Source organism: Perna viridis, chromosome 2 (assembly GCF_037379345.1).
Source record: "Perna viridis isolate PV_CMFRI_1.1 ecotype Kerala chromosome 2, ASM3737934v1, whole genome shotgun sequence".
Lineage (NCBI taxonomy): Eukaryota > Metazoa > Mollusca > Bivalvia > Mytilida > Mytilidae > Perna > Perna viridis.
The window spans coordinates 8,710,881-8,735,807 of record NC_142446.1 but is presented as its reverse complement, the minus strand read 5'-3'; the positions used below and the strand labels follow the sequence as shown (position 1 = coordinate 8,735,807).

Genomic DNA, 24,927 nt, shown 5'->3' with positions numbered 1-24,927 from the left:
CAAAATTCAGGGCTGTATCAAGCTTGAATGATTTGTCCATACTTATCCCAACTGTTCAAGCTTCCACCTGTGTTCATATTAAGCTGTGCCCTGAGAAGTATTTTATTTATTGTTAACTCTCATTTCCATTTTGCTTTAATGTTTAATTTCTTACACAGGTTGTGTTACCTAATTTGGCTGTGATAAGACTTGCTGTGTATGAAGAAAATGGGAAGATGTTGGGACACAGAGTACTTACTGTGCAAGGTTTACGACCAGGTATGTTTGGGTATGAATTTTAAATGATAATACAAAAAATTTATAATTGGGCACCCCAAGTCCTTTAACAAAAGACACAGTCTTCACCCAATTGTGATATTATAAATAAAAATTCTAAGAAAATTTCCACTGCTTACAAGCAACAAGATTCAGAAAGGTACAGGTCAGACTAAACTCTTACTCAATAAATATGAAACCAGTATTATTCAAAGGTTACACAGTGTATGTAAACATATTGAAGATATCATTGGACAAATTTGACAAATGTTTATAATGTGATTTTAATGTATTGAACATAGCCGTTGTTTGGCACTGTATATCTGTTTACACTAAAGGAATGAAAATAAACAAATTACAAGAATTATATTCTTAATAGTGATAATGAGATATTAACTTTTTTTTTATTGTGGATCAATACTGTTAACATCATCAATTAATAATTTGCCCCATTGTGATCTACATGCATGCTTATTTCTGCAGTTAGGGGGTGTGGCTGAAATACCAAGTTAGATTATATGAAATGGACAATGTTGCTTAATAATGCACATAAAATAGACACTGTTACTGAAATAAAATTCATAGAAACTAAAATATTATACTTTATTTACACACGATTGAACCATTCTCAAAATGTGTATATATTTATATATACATTAGATAAACAGAATATAAGTAATGTTTATAGACCAATAGTCTTTGTATTTAGCACCAAAAACACTCTCCATTTATATTACTATAAACTTATAATATGGTTAGTTACTGAGGAATTTAGATACTATGCCTTTGTTGATATAAAAACTGGATTTCATTACCTTGTCTCTTTGAGTGACTTACTTGACTTGTGCATGTTTACTCTTGCACAGAGTATGGGCCACTGAATAGTATAGGTGTCTCTTAATACAGCAGATAAATTCTATACAGACAAACATACAGTTAAAATCAGAATTTTTACATTTTTTCTGTCAGATGAAGAAGATCAGATCAAATATGGTATTAAATCAGAAAATGAATATTTGAAAACTGTCACTGAAATTGTAGCATAAATAAAAGTGAATTTCAAAATATTAAAAAGGCAAGTGAACTATAGATGATAAAAGGTAACTATTAAAGATTATCATAGGATGTGTAAGTAGGTGTAGCTTTCTAATATGTATCTTTGTTGACAGGTTACAGACATATACCTCTTAGAAATGAATTCAACCTACCATTGATGTTACCTACTTTGTTTGTACACATTGGTGTGAAAGACTTTGTTCCAGATGATATGGAATGTAAGACTTTGTTACATGTTGATTATCTCTTAGATTTTGTTCGATTGTTTTTTTTTTTTTTTTAAATGATTTTTTTTTTTTTTTTTTAAATATTTTCTTTGCATTCCTTAATTCTGTAATTTTATCATGTCACAAACAACTCTCTAGACTTTTTTTTGTAGTTAAATCCAGATTGAATTTTTTTCTGTATATGTGTTTGGTTAAAGAGTCGATTTACAGTTCATTCCAATTATCCAGTAATTATTATGTACTTATGAAATAAAAGGTCTTTAGTGTAGTAAATATCTGAAAAACACTTTTTAGACTTATTATGAACTCTATCATGATGGGATAGGAGCAATGCTCTATAAATTTGGCCAGTCAATTTTTGTCTTTTTGTCTGTTTTAGAAGACAGATGCTTTTTATGCCTCTGCGACAATCTGTCGGGGGGCATATTAATTTACCCCTGTCGGTCCGTTCGTCGTGCTGTTTCTCTGTCCAGGTTACACATGATCACGTCTTGTCCGTCTGTCTCCTTGTACAGTTTGTGAACTACATCTAAAATATTTTACAGGATGTTTCTACACATGATGAAGGTGTGCAGGGCCAAAGGATTTTAATTTTCGTGAAATTTTACGGAAATTGGTGATAGTTACACTTACTCATTTTACTCAGAAATATATAAATTATGGCTTGTCCGGCTATTTCCTCCCACAGTTTTTGAATTAAATCTAAAATATTTTACAGGATGTTTCTACACATAATGAAAGTGTGCAGGGGCAAAGGATTTTGATTTTCGTGAAATTTTACGGAAATTGGTTATAGTTACACTTACTCATTTTACTCAGAAATATATAAATTATGGCTTGTCCAGCTATTTCCTCGTACAGTTTTTGAATTAAATCTAAAATATTTTACAGGATGTTTCTACACATAATGAAGGTGTGCAGGGTCAAGGGATTTTGATTTTTGTGAAATATTACGGAAATTGGTGATAGTTACACTTAGTCATTTTACTCAGAAATATATAAATCATGGCTTGTCTGGCTATGTCCTCGCACAGTTTTTGAATTAAATCTAAAATATTTTACAGGATGTTTCTACACATAATGAAAGTGTGCAGGGGCAAAGGATTTTGATTTTAGTGAAATATTACGGAAATTGGTGATAGTTACACATACTCATTTTACTCAAAAATTTATAAATCATGGCTTGTCCGGCTATTTCCTCGTACAGTTTTTGAATTAAATCTAAAATATTTTACAGGATGTTTCTACACATAATGAAGGTGTGCAAGGTCATAGGATCTTGATTTTCATGAAATATTATGGAAATTGATGAAAGTTAGACTTAGTCATTTTCATCAGAAATAGGGCTATATGGCTTGTATGGATATCTTCTCATCTAAATATTTTTTGCAGGATGTTTCTACACACAATGATGGTGTGCAAGGTCATAGGATCTTGATTTTTATGAAATATTACGGAACTAGGTGATAGTTAGACTTCAGAATATTACGGAACTGGGTGATAGTTAGACTTTGTAGTTTTTGTCAGAAATATATCCCCAGCAACAAAGTTAGGGATTTGTTATTGGGGGTATTAACATTTCTTATGTGTCCGTCAGTCCGTCAATCAGTCCTCTTTTTCACACCGCAACTAATCTGACACTACCAAACAGAGTTTCTTTCATTACACTGTGGCCAGGATACAATATGTAGATATGCATATATTTAGGAATTTCTGATCCCCATATTGATCCCTAAATTTTTCCAGTTACGGTACTGGAACAGTTTGTCATTGCAAGTCTTGCAAGGATTGAGCTGAACCAACAGACCATGAGTATCACAAGTCATGGAAGGATTTCTGAATCTGCAAACCATGTCTTCATACAAAAATAAACATGTTCCTAATTTGGCAAATCTAGCGGGCGGGGGCATCATTAGTGTCTTACAGACATATTTGATTTACTATAAAAAAGAATTGTTCCTAACAAATGACGCGGGGCTCCTGTTATAAACAGGCCTTCTAGTTCTTCTCTTTTTTTTTTTTTTTTTTTTGTGGTTTGGAAAATTGAAATTATCCTTATACATCATGAACGATGTGAGTGTTTCTGGAGTTTTGAAAGCTGATATAATGCTGATGTTCTGATTGCCTGTTTTCACAAAAAGACATGGCTTGTTAAGCTGAAAATGGAAGAATGGATCAGATTTAAAGGATAATTTGAAAAAAATTCCCAATTTGGATATTTACTGCTATACCAATTTTTTCTATCTATTGTATAGCCAATATAGCCTTTAAGTTGATGGGAGTGTAACCTAACATCAGATGTCAATACAGAATTCGATTTACAAAAAAAAAAATTTTTAAGTTCCTGACACAGTGATTTAAACAGGTTTATTTACCCTATAACTTACTTACAAGCACTGTGGCATAACAAACAATCACAAGATTTCATCAACAAGACAAATCTGTATGAAGAATTCCTAAGAATGTTTTAACTTATACAAGTACATGTATACCTTATTTCAAATGTAAATGATTTTGACCAATTCAGTAAAATTAGTATTTTACATCATATTTGTGAAGAAAAAAACTTGTGAATTACGTGTGCAACTGTTGTATAAATCACTAGATGAATAACATTGTAGCCTTTGCAAGGATGATCACCTATCCAACATTAATTGCGGCTCCAGTTGTGTTAAAACATAAAACACACAAAGTGGATAGAACTAAAATGTTATCAAGATACTTAGATGATGACATTGTTGTAAGTAGTGTTACAGCTTCTCAGTGGCATGACAAAGAGGATGATGTCAATCCATCTGAGATAATCTCATCCTGTAATACAATATCCTTAGCATGCACAACAAATTGCTTTCTTCAATAAATTCTCTTCTGACTTCACTTTGCCTATATCAAATAGAATCCTATTACTTAAATACATATTTAGGTCAGCATGTCATGAAATATAATTACTCTTTCTCAGATGATTGTGAATGAATTGTGCATGATATTCTATCATTTCAGTACTGGCAGCTGCACTAATTAATCCTATAGCTTATCTATCAGAACTTGATAAACATAGTAAACAACTGGAGATCTTGGAGCTGGATGAGGTATGTTTATTAACTCCCCTTAATGATTCTTTTGTGATTCCATACCATATGCTTTTCTTACATTGCTTTACAATAATCTTTAGCAACATCTCCTGACCAATAGTTATATGTATGTATTATTTACAATTATATATTGGTCTCCAATTGTATAAATGTTGTAGACAGGCATTTGGACATTTTTTTTATGGTATGACTTATATGCACTTGGAAATAATGAAAATCAATATCCAATTATGATTTCTTTTATTTTATAATATGATTTTAGGGACAGAGCTATGTGTACTCAAATTACATTTGTTGTTAATGCACCATTATATTGTTATATTGCTGATGACCAATGGGAATATTCCCATAACACATGACATGTCTGTGTTCAATCACATCCTAACTGCATGTGGGTCATTTCCAATAGAGAGATTTTGAGCCATATAGGATGTATATAATATGTAGGATGTTGCTGATGCTCTATCCATGTCAAATTTGTGTAACATAGGTACCAAAAAGTAGGAAATAAGATATGACTTATTTGTTAGGATAAAAAATGTATTTTAATGACCTTTATCCCAAGCAGTCAATGAAGATTAGTTATAAGACTATTGTTGTTATCATGCTTTAAAACATATTGAGATTTTGTGCAACTTTTTTTCATTATTTGTCAAATTTTCAAATAATAATCAATTTCATTCTTAATGACTTTGCCACTGATTAAATGTTTTGCTAAACAGTTGAAGGATGAAGGGGGATAGCTTGTATGCCACTGATTAAATGTTTTGCTAAAAAGTTGAAGGATGAGGGGGGATAGCTTGTATGCCACTGATTAAATGTTTTGGTAAACAGTTGAAGGATGAGGGGGGATAGCTTGTATGCCACTAAACAGTTGAAGGATGAGGGGGGATAGCTTGTATGCCACTAAACAGTTGAAGGATAAGGGGGGATAGCTTGTATGCCACTGATTAAATGTTTTGCTAAACAGTTGAAGGATGAGGGGGGATAGCTTGTATAACTATTTGTTGAGATATGTTTTGAAATGTTAAGTATAGATCCAAGTTTGTATATGACTGCAAACTATAAATAATCAGATTTATTTGTAACAGAGACCCCAAAACTTGTAAAAAAATTTAAAAATCATATATTTTAAAATGATATTTTTGCTGGTTTAAACAAAACAGATTGCAGTTTTCTTTTTCAAAATGATTGTATTACATTAAAGTTGCAGAAGTATGAACAATATATAACATATTGGTTATTACCTCTGTGTCTTTTCTTAAAAATGAATAAGGCAAAAAAAATGATACCAGTTATCAGCAAGAAAAAAATAGGGTAGGTAGGAAGGAAAATTATTTTATATACCAACAGTAACTATGGTAATATAACATATACCCCAGTAAAATACTGTTATTTAAGTAACAAGTGAAATTCAGACCAATATTCTACATTCTAGTGGACCATTTGTTGTAATGTCAACATTCATTGGATAACATACAGTTAAATTCAGTGTATCCATTCTGTGTGGAAATACCCCGAAATGAATATCTGAGAAAATGTAGGACCATCTGTATTATCAAATTAATACAAACTTAGGCCAAAACAATAATATGTCTGTTTCCCTACCTACCCTTCTTTTTGTTGCCTACCCTAAACATTTATGACCATTTTGGCTCAAAGATTGTTGGAAGTCCAGATTGTTTCCCCATTAACTCATTGTAAATGGGAGTGTATTACATATTAGTTATTATAGTATTGAGGATTTTTCTAAAAAAATAATATGGAGGCTTTGAAAGTTTTTTAAGTGCTTAATTTATATTTTCCAAAATAGTATTATGAAGAAGAACCAACGAATGTGACAACTAATGGAAACTTATCTCCAACTAAAACTGTCAATAATGGAAGTCCAATGAAGAAAGAAGCAAAAAGATACAGTGGGGACCATCAAATGGTTACCAGTAAAATTAGCATTAATAGTGATGGAAGTACAGGTTTGTTTACAATTGGAAAAAAAATGTCCATAATTATCTTGTTACTATTGGGTTAATTCAGTGTTAGTACATTGTTGGTATGAAACAGTTTTTAAGGGGGGATAAAATAATTTTACCCTGAGTAATTACTATAGGGTTATAAAGTATTTTTTTTTATGCTAACCCTGTATTATGTCTGAAGACAGTCATATTTGGCCAAGGATAGCTGTACCAGGCTAAGGCCATTTTTTTTTTTTGTTGTTGCCCCGTGCAGGTCCGGATGTTAAAAGAATAGGCCTGCAGCAGCGCTAAGCTTGTCATATAAGGCGACTAAATAGTGCTCAGAAACCTAGCCAGGGGCTAGGGGCTCTGCCCACAGTGCAACTGGGATGTGTGCCCCAGGTGGTGGAATGGGGTAACCCTGGCGTGTTACATGCTGGGGTTGTCAGGCTATAATACGGAAAACCTGACCGCAAACCATAGTGGTGCACCGTGTTGGGAAACTCACACGTTAAAGAACCCTGCTGTGGTATTTGATAGGAGTAGGAACCTTTGCGCTCCGCCACAGGAGGCTAAATTGCCCGACCTTACCCATCCCCCCTTTTTCCAGTGGTAATCAAAATTTGTCAACCCAATAATCCTTGTGACCCATCCTTTTTTTTTCATTTCATGTTCATTTTATCATCCATTTCATGTTCATTGTCTGAATATAGCTGAAATATTGCTGCTCGGACGTTAAACCCCAACAAACAAACAAAACAAACATTTTTTTTTGTTTTCACGAAATGTTTTAACAACAGACGAGAGGGTGACTTAACAGCTATGTGTGAATTTTTTTTTTCATTTTAGATGATTGTCTAAAGAAAATTTATTCACTTGAGATCATGGAAATTAGGACTGGCCATATTGGGCCTGCTGTACTGGGAAATATGATATTTGTGAGAATTTTTGCATATCAAGTTGTGTGTCTGTATTTGTCAAGTTATTGATTTTTATTGGGTTAAGTAAACAAGTTTTACATAAATGATTAATAAATCCCATTTCTATCCCAAGTAACTATTAAACCCCCTAATGACAATATATGAGGAGGTAGATACTGGTATATTCTACTTCCCCCTGATGACTATATAATGAGGAGGTAGATACTGGTATATTCTACCTCGCCCCTGATTACTATATAATGAGAAGGTAGATACTGGTATATTCTACCTCCCCCTGATGATTATTTAATGAGGAGGTGGATACTGGTATATTCTACCTCCCCCTGATGACTATATAATGAGGAGGTAGATACATGTACTGGTATATTCTACCTCCCCCGATGACTTAATAATGAGGAGGTAGATACTGGTATATTCTACCTCCCCCTGATGACTATACAATGAGGATATAGATACATTTTGTCTTTTCAGGGAGAGAAGCTGTTGTGGTACATCCTATGACTAGTATAAGCAGTGAAAATGGCTTCCAGTTTAATTTCAAACTAAATGGTAAATTTAAGTTAATATCTGAAATACTTTATTATTATTATACCCCCCGCGAACAAAGTTTGGACTGTAAAAAGGTTTCACCCTGTCACCTTGTCCAAACTATTTTCTTAGCAGCTTGAAATATTGTTATGAAACTTTGTGGGATGTAATATAACCACAAGGATATGTGCATACTGTCAGGAATTTATGTTTGGACAAAAACTGTAGAAAAAATGGCTGTTGAACTAAGGCATTTTTTCAGCAAAACTTGGTCTGATGTGTTGTCCACAACTTCTGCTCAAGGACTTGCAGGATTGTTATGAAACTTCATTGGGTGTTAGATGACCACATTTGGAAGTGCATATTGTCAGGAATTTATGTTTGATAAAAAATTGTAGAAATGAAAGATGTTGGACTTGAGCATTTTTCAGCAAAACTTGTTCTGATGCGTTGTCAGCAACTCCACTTCAACGACTTGGATTGTTATGAAACTTAATGGGGTGTTATATTACCATATGGAGGTGTGCATACTGTCAGGAATTAGTCATACTCTGTTATTATTTGTCAACAAAAAATAGTACTGATTGCTTTTATATGAAGTTGTGTGTTATAGAAATGGCAGCAGAATTGTGTGTCAAAAGTGTGTAGTCTATCCACCATAAATGAATTGTTTGTCCACATTGGTCTCCTAATGTACAGGGTTCAACAGGCTGCGGCAGTATTAGTCCTGTTAGGGGCAATGTCTAGTTACATTGTCCTAGATTCAGCTACCATTTCAACTGCATTTAATTTAATTCAACATTTGTGTCAAGCGTGAGTGGTGTGTCCATGCTTGTCCAAACTGTTCAAGATTTTACCTCTCTGTTCATATCTAGCTGTTCCTTGCCAAGAATAATATTAAAATGGTAGTAGAGAGCAAGTGAGCTCAGTAGCAACCTGTGAGTGGGTGAAAATAACATTCAGTGATAGTCAGCCAAAACCACATGTGGTTTGGTAATCAGTAGAAAGCAAGAAGTTTCACAACAAGAAAAGAAGAAATGGGCACTCATTGGGTTCATTAAATGAAAATAGATTAGTGTGAATTTTTGTCACTGAAAATATACACTCCTTTTCAATTGAACAACCATATTTAAAAAGTAAGATTTCTTATGCATCTTTCTTCAGTGTTCAACTGGCAATTCAAGAACCTACCCACCTTGGAAAAAAATATATCTCCGCTTGTGTTATTCAAATCAATGCATAGGAAAGGCAATCGTTGTTGGAATTTATGCAGTGCTGTCCATTGCATCAGTGTGATGTGCATTTGTTTATATCACAGATTATGTGTTAAAAACTACTATATTTTCGGAATATGTACAAATTTTAAATCAGACATGCTAGAAGAAAAAAAAAATATTGCAAGAGCCGTTTGTAAGGACAAAATGAAAATTAATGGAAGTTTAAGCTTGTGATGGGCACTTGTGTAGGCAGTGAGCCGTATAACTCGTTTTTATGTATGCAAAGTTTGTAAAACCATTAACTAAAATATATTTAATGAATACAAAGAACAGCTAACTTGTGATATTCAAGTCATATAAGATGCTTCAAATATGAAAAGTAGTTTCTAATTGATGGAAGTTTTTTTTAGCATCTTTGATTACCTCTTAGGGTGTCACTCAGATGGCCAATTTCTGAAACATTGAAGCCTGATCCAGAATAATGGTACATTGTTTGATGACTAATTTGGTTTAATACACTTTATAGACGGGGCATACCATTATCTGTCTGACTTATCACAATAACCTTCTAATACTTTATAGACAGGGCATACCATTATCTGTCTGACGTATCACAATAACCCTCTAATAATACATCTGCCATTTGTTTATGCCTATTGAATTAAGTTTTTACAAATTTCAAATCAATTGTTTTGAGTCACAGGACTTAAACCATACAAAATGGATAGATTTCTTTTTTTTTTTTTTTTTAGGATTACTCAAAAATGTTTCCTGCATTTTCCATAAAACTTCGTTGAATTTTTTTATTTTTATAGGTGTATGCTTTCTTTCATTTTTACATTTTTTTAGCTATGGGACTTTATCTAAAAAAAAAATGGATGATACCCCTATTTATCTATTTTGTCAGTTCCATACCTTTTGAATGGAATGATATTGTGGGTTAATATTTTTTTAGAAAGGGGAGGGGAGAGGTGAAATCAAAGAATTGATCAAATTTAATATTAATGCATTCAGTTAATGTCGTAGGCTATATATATGTTTTATCTATCAGCGGTAACTTGATAACAAGCAGATGAATTTTGTTAACAGATCCGTCCCTGATACAACCTACATCACTTGAAAAATTGAAAACTTTGAAGCCATATTTAAAAATAACAGCAAAAAGGGAAAAAGAACTAGAGGCTCTTAATCGCAAGCATGAAAAGGTAAGATATAGAGAATATTATCTCAGAAGTTAACTCTTTCCCATGCAAAGTATTAATTTGAACCAAATTTTATAGATTTACGTTTTTTCAGTTTAATAGATGATCAGTTATAATAAGCATATTCTGTCCATATAGGTAATAGTACATGTTTTAATCTGAACTTTATTTGGCCCTACTACAAAATCTTTCAATTTCCTCAGTTTACCTTAAGATTAAGAAAATAGAATATTCTTCTTGAATAGAAGATGTCTTTAAAGTTTTTTTTTAAAACCTGTAGACTTTTACTTTATGTATTATCATAATCCACTTGGGGATGATGTTCATATTGGATGCTCATTTACATATGTTAAAAATACAGTGACAAAGAGCTCAGTTTTATTCGATATAATCCATTTAGAGAATTTTGTTGACAGAAGAGATGTTCCAGGTCTGTACAGGTATCATTTATAACAGGTACAACAGAACTGATTCACTAACAATCGTTATGTGTATGGTTAATGGTCCAAATCGGACAGGTGGTAATATGCCTAAAATACAAAGACATACTCTGGAGATTGATACTTAGTCAGTTGCCCACTGACATACCCAGTTGAAATTAGTTTGTTGCTTGGTGACTGATAGTTAGTCAGTTGCCAGATGACATACCCTGTTGACATTATTATGTTGCTTGGTGACTGATGATTAATCAGTTGCCGTATGACATGCCCTGTTGACATTATTATGTTGCTTGGTGACTGATGATTATTCAGTTGCCCGATGACATGCCCTGTTGACATTAGTATGTTGCTTGGTGACTGATGATTAATCAGTTGCCGTATGACATGCCCTGTTGACATTATTATGTTGCTTGGTGACTGATGATTATTCAGTTGCCCGATGACATGCCCTGTTGACATTAGTATGTTGCTTGGTCACTGATGATTATTCAGTTGCCCGATGACATGCCCTGTTGACATTAGTATGTTGCTTGATGACTGATGATTAATCAGTTGCCGTATGACATGCCCTGTTGACATTAGTATGTTGCTTGGTCACTGATGATTAATCAGTTGCCCGATGACATACCCTGTTGACATTAGTATGTTGCTTGATGACTGATGATTAATCAGTTGCCGTATGACATGCCCTGTTGACATTAGTATGTTGCTTGATGACTGATGATTAATCAGTTGCCGTATGACATGCCCTGTTGACATTAGTATGTTGCTTGATGACTGATGATTAATCAGTTGCCCGATGACATGCCCTGTTGACATTAGTATGTTGCTTGGTGATTGATGATTAATCAGTTGCCCGATGACATGCCCTGTTGACATTAGTATGTTGCTTGATGACTGATGATTAATCAGTTGCCGTATGACATGCCCTGTTGACATTAGTATGTTGCTTGATGACTGATGATTAATCAGTTGCCCGATGACATACCCTGTTGACATTAGTATGTTGCTTGATGACTGATGATTAATCAGTTGCCGTATGACATGCCCTGTTGACATTAGTATGTTGCTTGATGACTGATGATTAATCAGTTGCCGTATGACATGCCCTGTTGACATTAGTATGTTGCTTGATGACTGATGATTAATCAGTTGCCGTATGACATGCCCTGTTGACATTAGTATGTTGCTTGGTGATTGATGATTAATCAGTTGCCTGATGACATACCCTGTTGACATTAGTATGTTGCTTGATGACTGATGATTAATCAGTTGCCGTATGACATACCCTGTTGACATTAGTATGTTGCTTGGTGATTGATGATTAATCAGTTGCCGTATGACATGCCCTGTTGACATTAGTATGTTGCTTGATGACTGATGATTAATCAGTTGCTTGATGACATGCCCTGGTGACATTAGTATGTTGCTTGATGACTGATGATTAATCAGTTGCCGTATGACATGCCCTGTTGACATTAGTATGTTGCTTGGTGATTGATGATTAATCAGTTGCTTGATGACATGCCCTGGTGACATTAGTATGTTGCTTGGTCACTGATGATTATTCAGTTGCTTGATGACATGCCCTGGTGACTTGTAAGAAGTCAGTTGTCTGCTGAAATATCCTGGTGACTGATAATTAGTCAGTTGCCTTTTGACATCCATTACCCTGGTGACTAATAATAAGTCAGATGCCTTGATGTATCCTGGTGCTAACTAGGGTTCTAACTTTTGTATACTGTGAATAATTATTAAACTAAGAATGACATGAAACTTTGTATTACAAATGGAAGTATTATAATGTATTATCTGACAACATAAGGAAAAAAGCAACACTTAGAGCCCATTGTCAGTTATTAGGAAATAGTCTCAAATGTGTCAATCTGTGTCAAACCACAAATAAAGTATCTACTCTAAGTACATGCAATGAATTTGAAGTTATGAAATACTTCCAAAAAAAAAAAAAACATTCCCTGTGTAAAGACATCTGGACATCTGATCGGGTTATTTAATAACTAGAAAATGGTCTCAAATTTATCACTTGAAGGAATACGTTCATGATCTTAAAATTTTTGCGAAAACAACCCCATCTGAAAATTTGCATAATTTTTTAAAGATATTAGGACATCTTACCACGAAATTAATACCCACATAAAATGTTTGACCCAGCTGATCATGAAATTAACACCCTCTGTTTTAATTGACAGAAATGTGTCTGTGCAACTGTCCATCCCCTAATGATTTCAGTGATAACCTGAGAACAAATCCATGATTTATTTCAAACTTTGCATGACAATGGCATGGGGATCTGTGTATGGATTTTATTCAAACTTTGTACAGTTATTAAACTTCTTTTGGGACACACAGTCGCACACATATGAATGTCTGTATATTCATCATTTCAAACTTTTCCTACTTTGTAATGCATTTCTTTATCTCCTCAGTAGATGTGTGAAAAAATATTTTTTTATGAACTTACATTTTTTGGTTCAGAAATATTTTTTTATTTCAAAGCAAGGAAAATAGATGTTTTGTTCCAAATGTTTTGTCAATTTTTCGTTTGACTCTTCTGGTTGCCTTTACAAACCTGATTTTATGGGGAAGTATATTTAAAGTGAAATAAATGGAACAGTGTTCTTTTTATTTAAATGGATTTAATGCAGTGTTATATGATACAGAACTGTTTAATGGATTCTAATGAAACGCTATGAAAAGGTAATTGTCATCTTATATAGAGATATATAAATGAAAATGATTATAGTTGGCATATTGTGAGTCCAGTAATTCACATTTTCCATGTTCAAAGTCCAAGTAGAGCAACCCTTTTTGTGAGCTTTGAGCATTTGTGGATTATTTCAAAGAAAGGCCTGTTAGTTTTTGTGTTTCTTCAGTAACAGGCAGTTCTATTTTTTATTGTGAATACATAAGTGACTGTACTTACAGGCGCGGGAGAGTATAAAAGAAATTCATGAATTACAAGAAGAACGTTTGATGATTTCTCAAGTTAAGGCTAAGGATCAAATGGAAAAATCTCATGCCAAATCAGTGAAGAAAGCTCTACGCAAGGGTAGGACTGTGGATGAGGTGGAAACTAATAATCGTTTACAGTATAGCAAACTTGTGCAGGAACATAACTTTAAGGTAATGTGATGACCTTTAAGGATAAAAGGTCATTCTGTCTTGTAGTTTAGTACATTTGTTTTGTTTTCTCTTTTCAGCGTAAATTAAAGGTAATCAATCAAGGCTTCCAGTGGTGATAGTTTTTATAATTTGGTTTTCAACTCCCAACTGATTGGCTTTTTAGCATATAAACCTATATAGCTTCAAACAAATTGCCTTCTTTAGCAGTTATAATGTCACTGAATTCCTTAAACAGAACTGTCTATTACTTGTAGGATGTAGAAATCTCCATTATATTCCATTATCTTGCTTTATATATGTATGACAATATTCGGCATGGAAAAATTCTTTTGCAAATTGTTAATGAAACTTAAAACACTCTCACATTTACACTTGTGAGCTGTTTTTTTTACTTTTGCATCCCATGTTTTAAGTTTTGCATCTTATGATCTTTTTATCATCTGTATGATATATGTGTCAAAAACAGACTAAGTTGTAGAACCTATCTGAAACATTTAATAATGTATGCTATCTATAAATAAAAATTATTTTTTCTTTATGACAAAGCATTCACTGCATTAATACTCCTGAGTGTGATAGAATTTCTAGTTCATTTTCATTAAAATTCTTGACTTATTTTCTGTCTATAGATTTCTTCCCTTACAAGTTAGTTGTTTATGCATCCAATTTATTTGAGGTTAATATTTTTAGTTGGTCCATTAATGAGGCAATATGACTAAAATGTAATAATGAAATTAAAGTCCAAGTGGAAATTGTTAGATATGTAGGCGTCTGTTTAATAAAATTCAAATTGACTGATCAACTAATGCTTACAAGTTTGTTGGTGTGTAAATAAACTTAAATGAGACTAATTATATCAGACTGAATATTGCTGATTAAGTTGTATAACGAAATGAGTTTGGTCATGACCATTTGGTAAGCTGCATGTATGTCATGACAAGTTGGTAAGCTTCGTGAGCTATAACTAGTGAATGAACAATGTCACGGTAAGTTGATATGTTATGTCATGGATAGGGAATGAGCTATGTCATGGTCAGTTGAGGAGTTTTGTCATAACAATAGTATAGGCTATGCAATAGTCAGTTGGTGAGTTATGTCATGGTCAGTTGATTGGCTTTGTTATTGTCAGTTGGTGAGTTATGTCATGGCCAGTTGTTGAGCTTTGTCGTTGTCAGTTGGTGAGCTATGTCATGGCCAGTTGATGAGCTTTGTTATTGTCAGTTGGTGAGTTATGTCATGGCCAGTTAATGAGCTTTGTCATTGTCAGTTGATGAGTTACATCATGGTCAGTTGATTGGCTTTGTTATTGTCAGTTGATGAGCTATGTCATGGCCAGTTGATGAGCTTTGTCATTGTCAGTAGGTGAGCAATGTCATGGCCAGTTGATGAACTTTGTCATTGTCAGTGGGTGAGCTATGTCATGGTCAGTTGATGAGCTTTGTCATTGTCAGTTGGTGAGTTATGTCATGGCCAGTTGATTGGCTTTGTCATTGTCAGTTGTTGAGCCATGGCATGGCCAATTGATGAGCTTTGTTTTTGTCAGTTGGTGAGCTATGTCATGGCCAGGTAGTGAGCTATATCTTAGTCACTATGCTCTTTTATTTCAGAATAACATTCTGGATGTCTAACACTTAAGAGACAATTTTTTTGTTGATTCTGTTTTGGTTTTTGACACTTACCCTATCAAACAACTTGTCAATTTCTTTATTTTTTTTGCAGGATGTAATTAATGTACTTGTGCATGCCACCATTTTGATTGGTCATGCAGTTCCTTAAAAGATGTTACAATTACTTAATTTACGTAGAATATTTTCACAGTCATAGACCTTGTAGTTACATCTTCTCTAACATCATTCAATATTTAGAAAGATGTTTGAAGTGTATATTCTACCATAATTTTGTAATGACTAATAGAATGACTTATAGAATTGTCCACATCCTTCAATCTTTTTTTCTAGCACAACTCCATATTTAGTGGGGTTTATTGTTATGTGGTGTAGACTATCATACTATATGTATATCACAATTTTGATTCTACAAATTTCAGAGAGTTATGGGAATATTTTTGGTAGCATTTCTTAATCCTAGGAGAAAGTTTGGTTGTGTTTTCTTTTAAACCACTTTCCTCCAACATTTAGTTGTATGTACAGATTTGAAATGTGGATGTGCATATTACACCACAAATTTGATAGACAAATTATGTAGGTGTTTTGGAGCATAGGTTGTCTTGTTTAGGTTATGACCATGTTTTGTAAACAAACATTTTTATAGTTTACAATAACTTGGGTGAAAGTGTAGGTCATTATGACATTGTACTACAACATCTAGGCTGAGTTTGTAATTAATAAAGACCCTTAAGACATGCTTTAAGACTAATTTAAAAAAAAAATAGATAAAAAATAAAAAAGTGCTCACAAGATACATTGATGGGTGAACTGACAAAATGATTCCTATCCCCTGTTTTTAGTCACTACAAGAATATTGAGCTGATTTTTTGGTATATGAGTTTACCTTCATGAGTTACAGATCAAGTTTAGGTTTCGTTCTGTTCTGCTGATTTTTGTCCGAGTGAATTTACCGAAATTTAAGTTTTTCACACTTTTTTTTCTAAACGCTTACAGATATTGAGCTGATTTTTGGTATGTGAGTCTACCTTAATGATATACAGATCAAGTTCACATTTCGTTTCGCATTGCTGATCTTTTTCTAAAGTTTCAAAATCAAGGTCATTTCCTCAGTTTGTCATTTAGACTTGATTATCCAAGATGGTATTTGGGTCAGTGATATAAACAGCCAGTAGGTGACTGTATTGTTTTGCAATACTCTCAGAGTGCTTGTACAATCTTGAATTTGGGTCTTACTTGACAAAGGTCTTGTATATTTTAACCTTATGTATTGTCAAACATTTAATCACAATCCAAATAAAAACTGTATCAGGCTCAAATATTGTGTCCATATTTGCCAGAGTTAATCAGGATTTGACCTCTACAGTCATATCAAGCAATTTATTCATGTGTTGCCATCATCTATGGTTAATATATTTTCATTTGAACACAAATTTTGAATTAGGCTCAAAGATATCTATTTTAACACAAAATCTATTTTAACTAATATGTTTCAATTGGCAATTTGGTATTCAAGGTTAATGAGTTGTTTATATCCCTTATTTGTTAAAGATATCACTATAATTGTGGCCACATGAAATGTGTTAATTGCAAAATCTATCTCTGATATTTATTTTTGAAAATCTTCTTACAGCACAAAGAATTAAAACAGACACAGGGAGAATTGTTTGTAGATATGTGTAAAGACCAGTTCAAGGCTGAGTTAGATATCTACCTAAAATATCATATCCCCATGTATGATACACTCAACATGTTGTTGGAAACCAATCACAGAAATCACATGCAACAAATTACAGAAACATTTGAAATAGACAGGGAGGACTTAAAGAAAGAGATGGAAACACGAAGTAAATTAGAAATGAAAAGATTGACCAAAACAATTAAGGATAAAAATGAACTGTCAAGGTTTGTATTTTATGTGTAGATCTCTAGGTTCATGCTTATTACCCAATGAAGAATTGAGAAATGGATATTTTACTTTTGTAGTGATATTTTGTTTTTTTATGGAGTAGCAGTAAAGCATACTGTTTTATTCTCTGTGAACAAATTTCAAGGCTTAAAGTATGATATATTTGTAAACATTATTTCAGGAAATTTAAAATTCAACAAGCCCATTTCCATATTCTGCATATTTTCTTTCATATTGTACCCCATCATGCTTCGGAGGTGGATTTGTCAGAGTAACCATGGGAACCAAGATTCTAGGCCTAATCTAAAACAATGTCATTCAGGGAAAGACCAGACATGGAAAACAGACACACACAACAAAGAACATAAATAATCAAAATGATATGGACAATGTACAAAGCAACAAAAAGTAAAGGAGCAACTTGGACTCCTTAAAAAAATGGGAGCATGGACCAGGTGACTGGTAGGGTAAGCATCCTCTGCTTTTCTAGAAACACCTGCAGAGCTGCTCATGAAAAGTCAAGTTGGGGATAGATGAAAGAGGAAAGGAAAACTATGACACATTGAACAAATTGGTTCTAATGATGCAGATGGATACACTGTAACGATCCACATACTTCCCCTTATTGCTTTGGTGATTAATTTGTCATACTCCCCTTATTGGTTTGAAGATTGATTTGTCAACTTTGTTACATATCTCCCCTTTTTCATTAAGTTTCTGGATAAGTAGATGCATCAGTCAACATGTGATTATCTGAGGCATTATTTATCAATTAATATTTTGCACAGTTTCACTAAAAGGAAAATTAAAAGACTGAAAGTCAATAGTCAATTTTACACATCTATAAATTCTGTGAAAACAGTGTTTAATCCTTTTTGCTTCATTCACATAAAAAATCTGTAAATACATGTGTCAACTTTCTTTGAGGCTCTTGTAGAGCACATATCTTAGATTGTCTGGGGAGGAGCTGGAATTTTCTTCAGGCCAAATGTTTTTTTCCTACTGCTTTGCAGACTAGATTAAGATGTGATAAGCAAACTTGGGAGGGATGAATTAACTTACCTGTAGGGAAGGATGAACAAACTAACTTGATACATCTTGGATGGATGAATAAACTTATCCAATACATCTTGGGTAGATGAATGGCCTTACCTGTAGGGAGAGTGAATGAACTTACATGATACATTTAGGGAGGGATGAATAAACTTACCTGATACATGTAGAGAGGGATTAGTTTGTATGGAATGAACTTACATGATATGTAGTGGAAAATAACAATGATGATTTCAGCCATACTTCACTCAAAAGCATAATTCTAAAATGCCAATGTATTCACTTAGAAATGTCAAGTTTTTACAAATATCTGTAACATTTACAAAAAAAAATCACCAGCCTAATAATTGTGAATTTAAATGTATGTTTATTTTTCAGAACAAAAAGAGAAGCACAAACAAAACATATTAAGATGGTTGTAAATGAAATAGAGAAGGTAAGAAGGAATTATTATTTTATTTTGATGCATTATCCATGTAAGACAACTCCTGAAGATAGACACTCATGACTTTGATAAATGGATCAATTCACTTGGCCCAAAGGTCCATGTAAGATATTTTTCTATCAGTTTGGCATCCGTCGTCGTTAACAAGCTTTCAAACTCTTCTCCTCTGATACTACTGGACCAATTAGAACCCAACTTGGTATGAGTATTCCTTATGGTATTCTGCATAGAAGTGATGTTGGGATTTTTTATCATTCTCTAGAAAAACATGGCTGCAGTTACTTAAGATATTTCACGTATATCTCCAAAACCATTAGGTTTAGCCATGGTCAGTGTTCTAGGATTTTTTGGTCGACTTACCACGGGTAAGTAGCCTCCAAAAAATGACTTACCCAGTCTTTAAATGAACTTACCCACATTGAAAGTAACATTTCAAAGACAAAATATGTGTCATATGATTTGGTAACAAGTGCAATCATTTCTAAGAAGCAGAGAATGTGATATATTTTTACTGTCTGATTCTTATGAATGAATACACTTAGATAACAAGGCAATAACAATTTTGATTTTTCATTAGAGGGGGCTCTACATCTTTTGAGAATGTGAACCCTAAACTATGGAGATCCATTTTTATTTTGAATTTCCCACCATTCAAACATGCAGTATTGTATTTAAAAAAAACATTGCTGAGCTTAACTGATGAAAACTTGTATGGGAACTTCTACATTTTTATGGCTTTTTACCCTTTAGTCACCTTTCTCAGACTCTGGTGCCCCCTCTCCTTTCAGTACATTTCATATTTATTTTCAAACAAATATATAATGATGAAAGAAACTATCCATCTGTTCAAAATTACAAATTTTGAAATCCGGATTTTCTTATTTTACTGTTTTCAGATTGAAAATTATTGTTTTCGCATCACAATCATGTTTGACTTCAATGGAAGAAATTATATCTAATTACAAGCGCCGAGAGGATCGTGATAAATAAAAAAGCAATGCAAAACAATCATATTTTCTAGAGAATAAAACTTAATTCTGTTGAAATAAATTCAGAAATAATTGCCACAGGTCAGGAAAGTAAGAACTTGCTTTCAACATACCCGAACTTTAAAGCTGACGGTTAACCAAAGGCTCTCAAAGGACTTTCCTGACCTAAAAACTCACTTATCATGGGTAACTGGTAATGGGAATCCTAGAATACTGCATGGTGGAGTTATTGCCCTTCAACATTTTTTTGCGTTTTTTAATGTTATTAAATTTTTCCTCAGAAACTACTGGAAAGAATTCAGTGAAAAGTGATATGAATGTTCTGTAGGTTTGAGTGTTAGGAATTGTTATTCAAAACAAAATATGGCTACTTTTTCAAAAATAGAATGTTGCTTATAAAGCCTGGTGAGCAATTCAGGGTCTTTAGAGCCTCTAGATGTAAATAAAAATCTTGGCCTGGGAAAATTTGGACATAGATAATCTGGTGTTAAAAATTAAAAAAAATTCTGGCCTCCTTATTTTACTATTCAGTATTATGAAAATGAAAAATCTAGCTATATATTGTTTGAAAATAATTTTTTTGATTCACAAATTTTTGAAAATAAATTTTCTGCATGGATCAAAACTGCCAGCCCTCTCCCCCTCAAGATGAAGTCCCTATTCGACATTTTTTTTCTAACAGAATGAAGGTCAGAAATCATTCAAAATTTTATATGTACACAATACCTGTAGTAAAAGTTGTTAAGATGTTAAAAGTTAAAGAGTTAAAATAATGTTCTGTCTCTATTTTTAGTTAAAGGAAATATTAACTGCAAAAAAGGAAGAACTGGAGCCAATCTTAGCCAAAGTTAAACAGGACTTAGAAAAAGAAAAGGTGGAGGTAAAAAAAATACAAAAACACAAAAGGTTCCTGTGAGGTAATCCCATCACATTGTGTCCATTAATGTCCATTAACTTCAAACATTTTTTTTTTAACTCCTTGACTATGACTGGAAAGATTTTTACCACATTTGATAGAAGTGATAATTAAGTGGGATGGCCCTCTCAACCAATCTACTTTTTGGGTAAGAATCCTTTTGTGCCTGTTAAATAGTTTTAGAGATATCATTTGCACCACATTCATTTTTAAAATTGTTTTAATTGTGACTGATTTGGAAATTAACTTGTGCCAGTCTATCTATACTCATAATTAATATATGCCTAAAATGTGGTAAGTGGTCTGCTGAAGCTAGATTAAATATTTTGGTTAGGTTAGTATAGGTGTACAACAAATAAACAACCCCACCCTGCTACAGTGTATAGATTGTAAAAAGTAGGTGGTGCAATCGTAACACTGGGGTAAGTAAGTTGTGCACAAAAGAAGCAAAACTGGCATAAACTGATATTTCCCGCTTTTGGTTCAATTTATTGACATTAACAGATATTTCCCACTTTTGGTTCCACTTATCGACATAAATAGATATTTCCAGCTTTTGGTTCCACTTATTGACATAAATAGATATTTCCCACTTTTGGTTCCACTGATTGACACAAATAGATATTTCCCGCTTTTGGTTCCTTTTATCGACATAAATAGATATTTCCCGCTTTTGGTTCCTCTTATCGACATAAATAAATATTTCCCACTTTTGGTTCCACTTATTGACACAAATAGATATTTCCCGCTTTTGGTTCCTCTTATCGACATAAATAGATATTTCCCACTGTTGGTTCCACTTATTGACATAAATAGATATTTCCCACTTGTGGATCAGCTTATTGACATTTACTGATATTTCCAACTTTTCGTTCCACTTATTGACATAAGTTTGAAAATCAACTTTTCTGAAAAAGCATTTGGTTTTTGAAATTTAGTAACAGTTGGCAGTATAGTCACTCTGGTTGCATCTTTGGTGGATATAGCCAGTCAAAGTTGCCACTGAGAGCCAATTAGACTGAACAGAGATATAAGGTTCACCAAAGAGACAGAAAGTATGCCTTTATAAAGCATTCCCTACACTTATTTACACTCCTTTCATTATGTTGCCATAAAGGCCTACATTATTTGGTTTAAATACTTTAAAGTTGTTGTTTTATTGTTCTCTAATATTAGGTTTACATCCATATGACCTGATTCAAGCTCCTACAAGCAACTGATTTATTTGGTTTATTTTAGTTTCTGATTGGCCAATTTTTAGATGTTCGAACTAAATTTATCAACCATACAACTGCAGTTGCCAATATTTTTAAACTTATTGAGTTGTTGACCTCTACAAAAATCTGTCATGATCATAGAAAACTTACATTATGATAAGTTCAAGAATCTGGCCTATTAATCACATGATTTACACTTTAGAATTGAAAGTTGCTGACCATTTCTAAAGTTCATGAAGGAGAAGGTGTAAAGTTTTATTAGCTGAGAATGATTACATTATCCATCTTATAAATCCAACTAAGAATATTATTCTGCTTCAAAGCAGTCTACTTTATTTTTTTCTCTTTAAGAAAATTGAGGGTAGACAGATTCATGAACCATTTTTATTGTTTATCTTATTTTTTATTGTAGACGTGTAGAAAATTGCAGCTAAATTACGAAGATAAATGTCGGAGGTTGACTGAACAGTTCAGAGATGTAGGACTCACCAAAGAGACTGAAAGTACACCTTTATAAAGCATTCCCTTCACTTGTTTACATTCCTATCATTATGTTGCCATGACAACAACATTGGATCTGATCTCACATTGACTACAAATTTGTGTCAGTCATTTGACACATACCATGTGATTGTCTTTACATAATGGAAACAGAGGTGCATCAACTCACTTAACAAGATTACTTTTTATTTCTGGAAAATTCTTTTTTCTACTTTTACATAGTCCTTAACCATGAAGTAGGAAACAAGTAAAGACATTGATTCCAGTTATTTTCTTTTTTTTTCCATGTTCTGATATTATTCATAAGATTGAATTCCAGCAGTACTTGTTGAGTTCAGTATATCAGTTATACCTGCAGTACTAACTTGAGTTGAATTCTATCATAAATTTGATACATTTGTTTCTGATGTATGTAGTAATAGGTATTACAGGTTGTATGTTGGGATATATTTTTGTTTATTGATTCCTAACTCTTGTAATGTATTGAGTAACCACTGTTCAAAACACAAGTCATAACAAATCAACCATTTATTGGACTCTTAGACTCTCTATATATCCTCTGTTGTATTTAAAGTATTGGACCAAATCTCCATCATTATATATATATATATATGATGCTCTGTTTCCCCATCTTCCGTCATTGTTATCAAGAGCTATGCATGGACTCATATTGTTACTAATTGTACACCATGACTGTTATTTTTCTGTGATAAAACCTTTTTACATTTCTGTAGAGTTACTGTGTTGTCACGACAAGTTCTATTTATTGTTCTTAATGTTGACTTGAGGTAGCTGTAATTCATTTTGATATTTTCATAAGATTTGAAAAAAAATTATATTGATACCAAAATGATTAATATATCTGTTATTGCTCATTACCTTCAGAAGTGTCCATTAGATAGGGTCCAGATGTTATATCATAAAAATCCCTGAACTGTTATCTTTAAACACATATATCAACTTGTAAATTGGTTATTATTATAACACTTCTTTATTTAGTTTTACTGTTGTCCATTACATCACATTTTAAAGGCTGTTCCTTACTTTAATAAAAACATTCTGGACAATGACATAGTCAAATATTGTTACCAAGCAGATTTTTTCTGAATTTCAAAATTTTACTTTTGTCTGTGTTACCCTGTTATTGTGAATATCAATCTAAATAAATAAATCTGGATAAAAAAATCTGTCAAGGGGAATCAATTCTTTTTTTTAAAAAATTGTCATAAACTCTGAGTAAAAAAAAAAATCATGGCTGATTAACTTTTTGGCTTTATTTGAATTTTAATTGGCTGTGTAAAATTCTTTGAATTTTTGTAAGGTTCATATATTTTTTGGTATTCATTGGTGCTTTGGTCATGTTATGATCATGTGATATCTTGCTAACATTTCCTTTTTATTAGTTATTTGTATGATCTGATGCAATATGTTTTATTGTAGATGTTTTGTTCTGAATTTTTACTCTGAATAGAAGCAGTATGTATATATAGTAAGTGCTAATGCAATTTTTAAAGACAATACCATGGTTTTGTTCGTTACTTACATAGAGTATTAAGTCTGCAAAAACAAAAAAAAACAATACATGTATTGGATTATCATTTACTTTTGATTATAACTGATAAAATTATAATGTCTCTACATATTGTATTGTCAATTAAATAATTCAATAATTTGCATTGATAATTCTGAATGCAATAAAAACAGGTTATCGTGATTTCAATAATGTCTTGATTTTTTTTACTCTCCAGCTTACTACATGTAAACATTATCAGAAATTTAATGACTACACTTCATCATATAATTACCAATAAAAAAGAACAATATTGAAGAATCACAAGTATTACAGTTTAATCTGTTCTATACATAATCTCCATCTGTTGTATTCTACAGGATTTCTATATCTGTAACTTACTTATTGTTACTTTTGGTCATGTGATGTTTATGTTTCAATCTTTCATAATTGAGCAGTCGTATAGGTATGGTTCTGTTATTATTTTCTTGACATTTCGTTTCTGTGCAATCACTTGCGTATTATTTGATGGATCGTGACATTTCATCACTTGATTCCATATCATAAAGGGAAGTCTTGAATGCATTTTGGGGATAAGACTTTATTCATATAGGAATAATGGGCTGAAACAAGTAGTTCAGTTTATTGTTCTTTGCCAAGGTCAAAAATATAATGTTAAGTCTTGACTTGTGGAGGTTCTATGATAAG

The 24,927-nt window shown here is 32.8% G+C and overlaps 1 protein-coding gene across 4 annotated transcripts in view; it reads left to right on the top strand.

Annotated features, from left to right (window-relative positions):
• The window catches only part of LOC148623539 (1-phosphatidylinositol 4,5-bisphosphate phosphodiesterase classes I and II-like), a 107,371-nt gene extending 83,083 nt beyond the window's left edge, over nt 1–24,288 (top strand). For 2 of the 4 annotated variants that reach the window (XM_088565415.1, XM_088565416.1), the window contains 11 exons: nt 159–258; nt 1,425–1,529; nt 4,160–4,278; nt 6,444–6,603; nt 7,995–8,072; nt 10,358–10,473; nt 13,857–14,054; nt 17,313–17,584; nt 19,020–19,077; nt 20,869–20,955; nt 22,621–24,288. In XM_088565415.1, the coding sequence (XP_088421541.1) occupies nt 159–258; nt 1,425–1,529; nt 4,160–4,278; nt 6,444–6,603; nt 7,995–8,072; nt 10,358–10,473; nt 13,857–14,054; nt 17,313–17,584; nt 19,020–19,077; nt 20,869–20,955; nt 22,621–22,725 (1,398 nt within the window). In that variant the 3' untranslated portion in view covers nt 22,726–24,288. Of the gene's footprint in view, nt 1–158; nt 259–1,424; nt 1,530–4,159; nt 4,279–4,538; nt 4,628–6,443; nt 6,604–7,994; nt 8,073–10,357; nt 10,474–13,856; nt 14,055–14,131; nt 14,144–17,312; nt 17,585–19,019; nt 19,078–20,868; nt 20,956–22,620 lie in introns of all 4 variants that reach the window. The other 2 variants (XM_088565417.1, XM_088565418.1) reach the window with 2 other exon arrangements.
• Nucleotides 24,289–24,927: the final 639 nt, after the last annotated feature.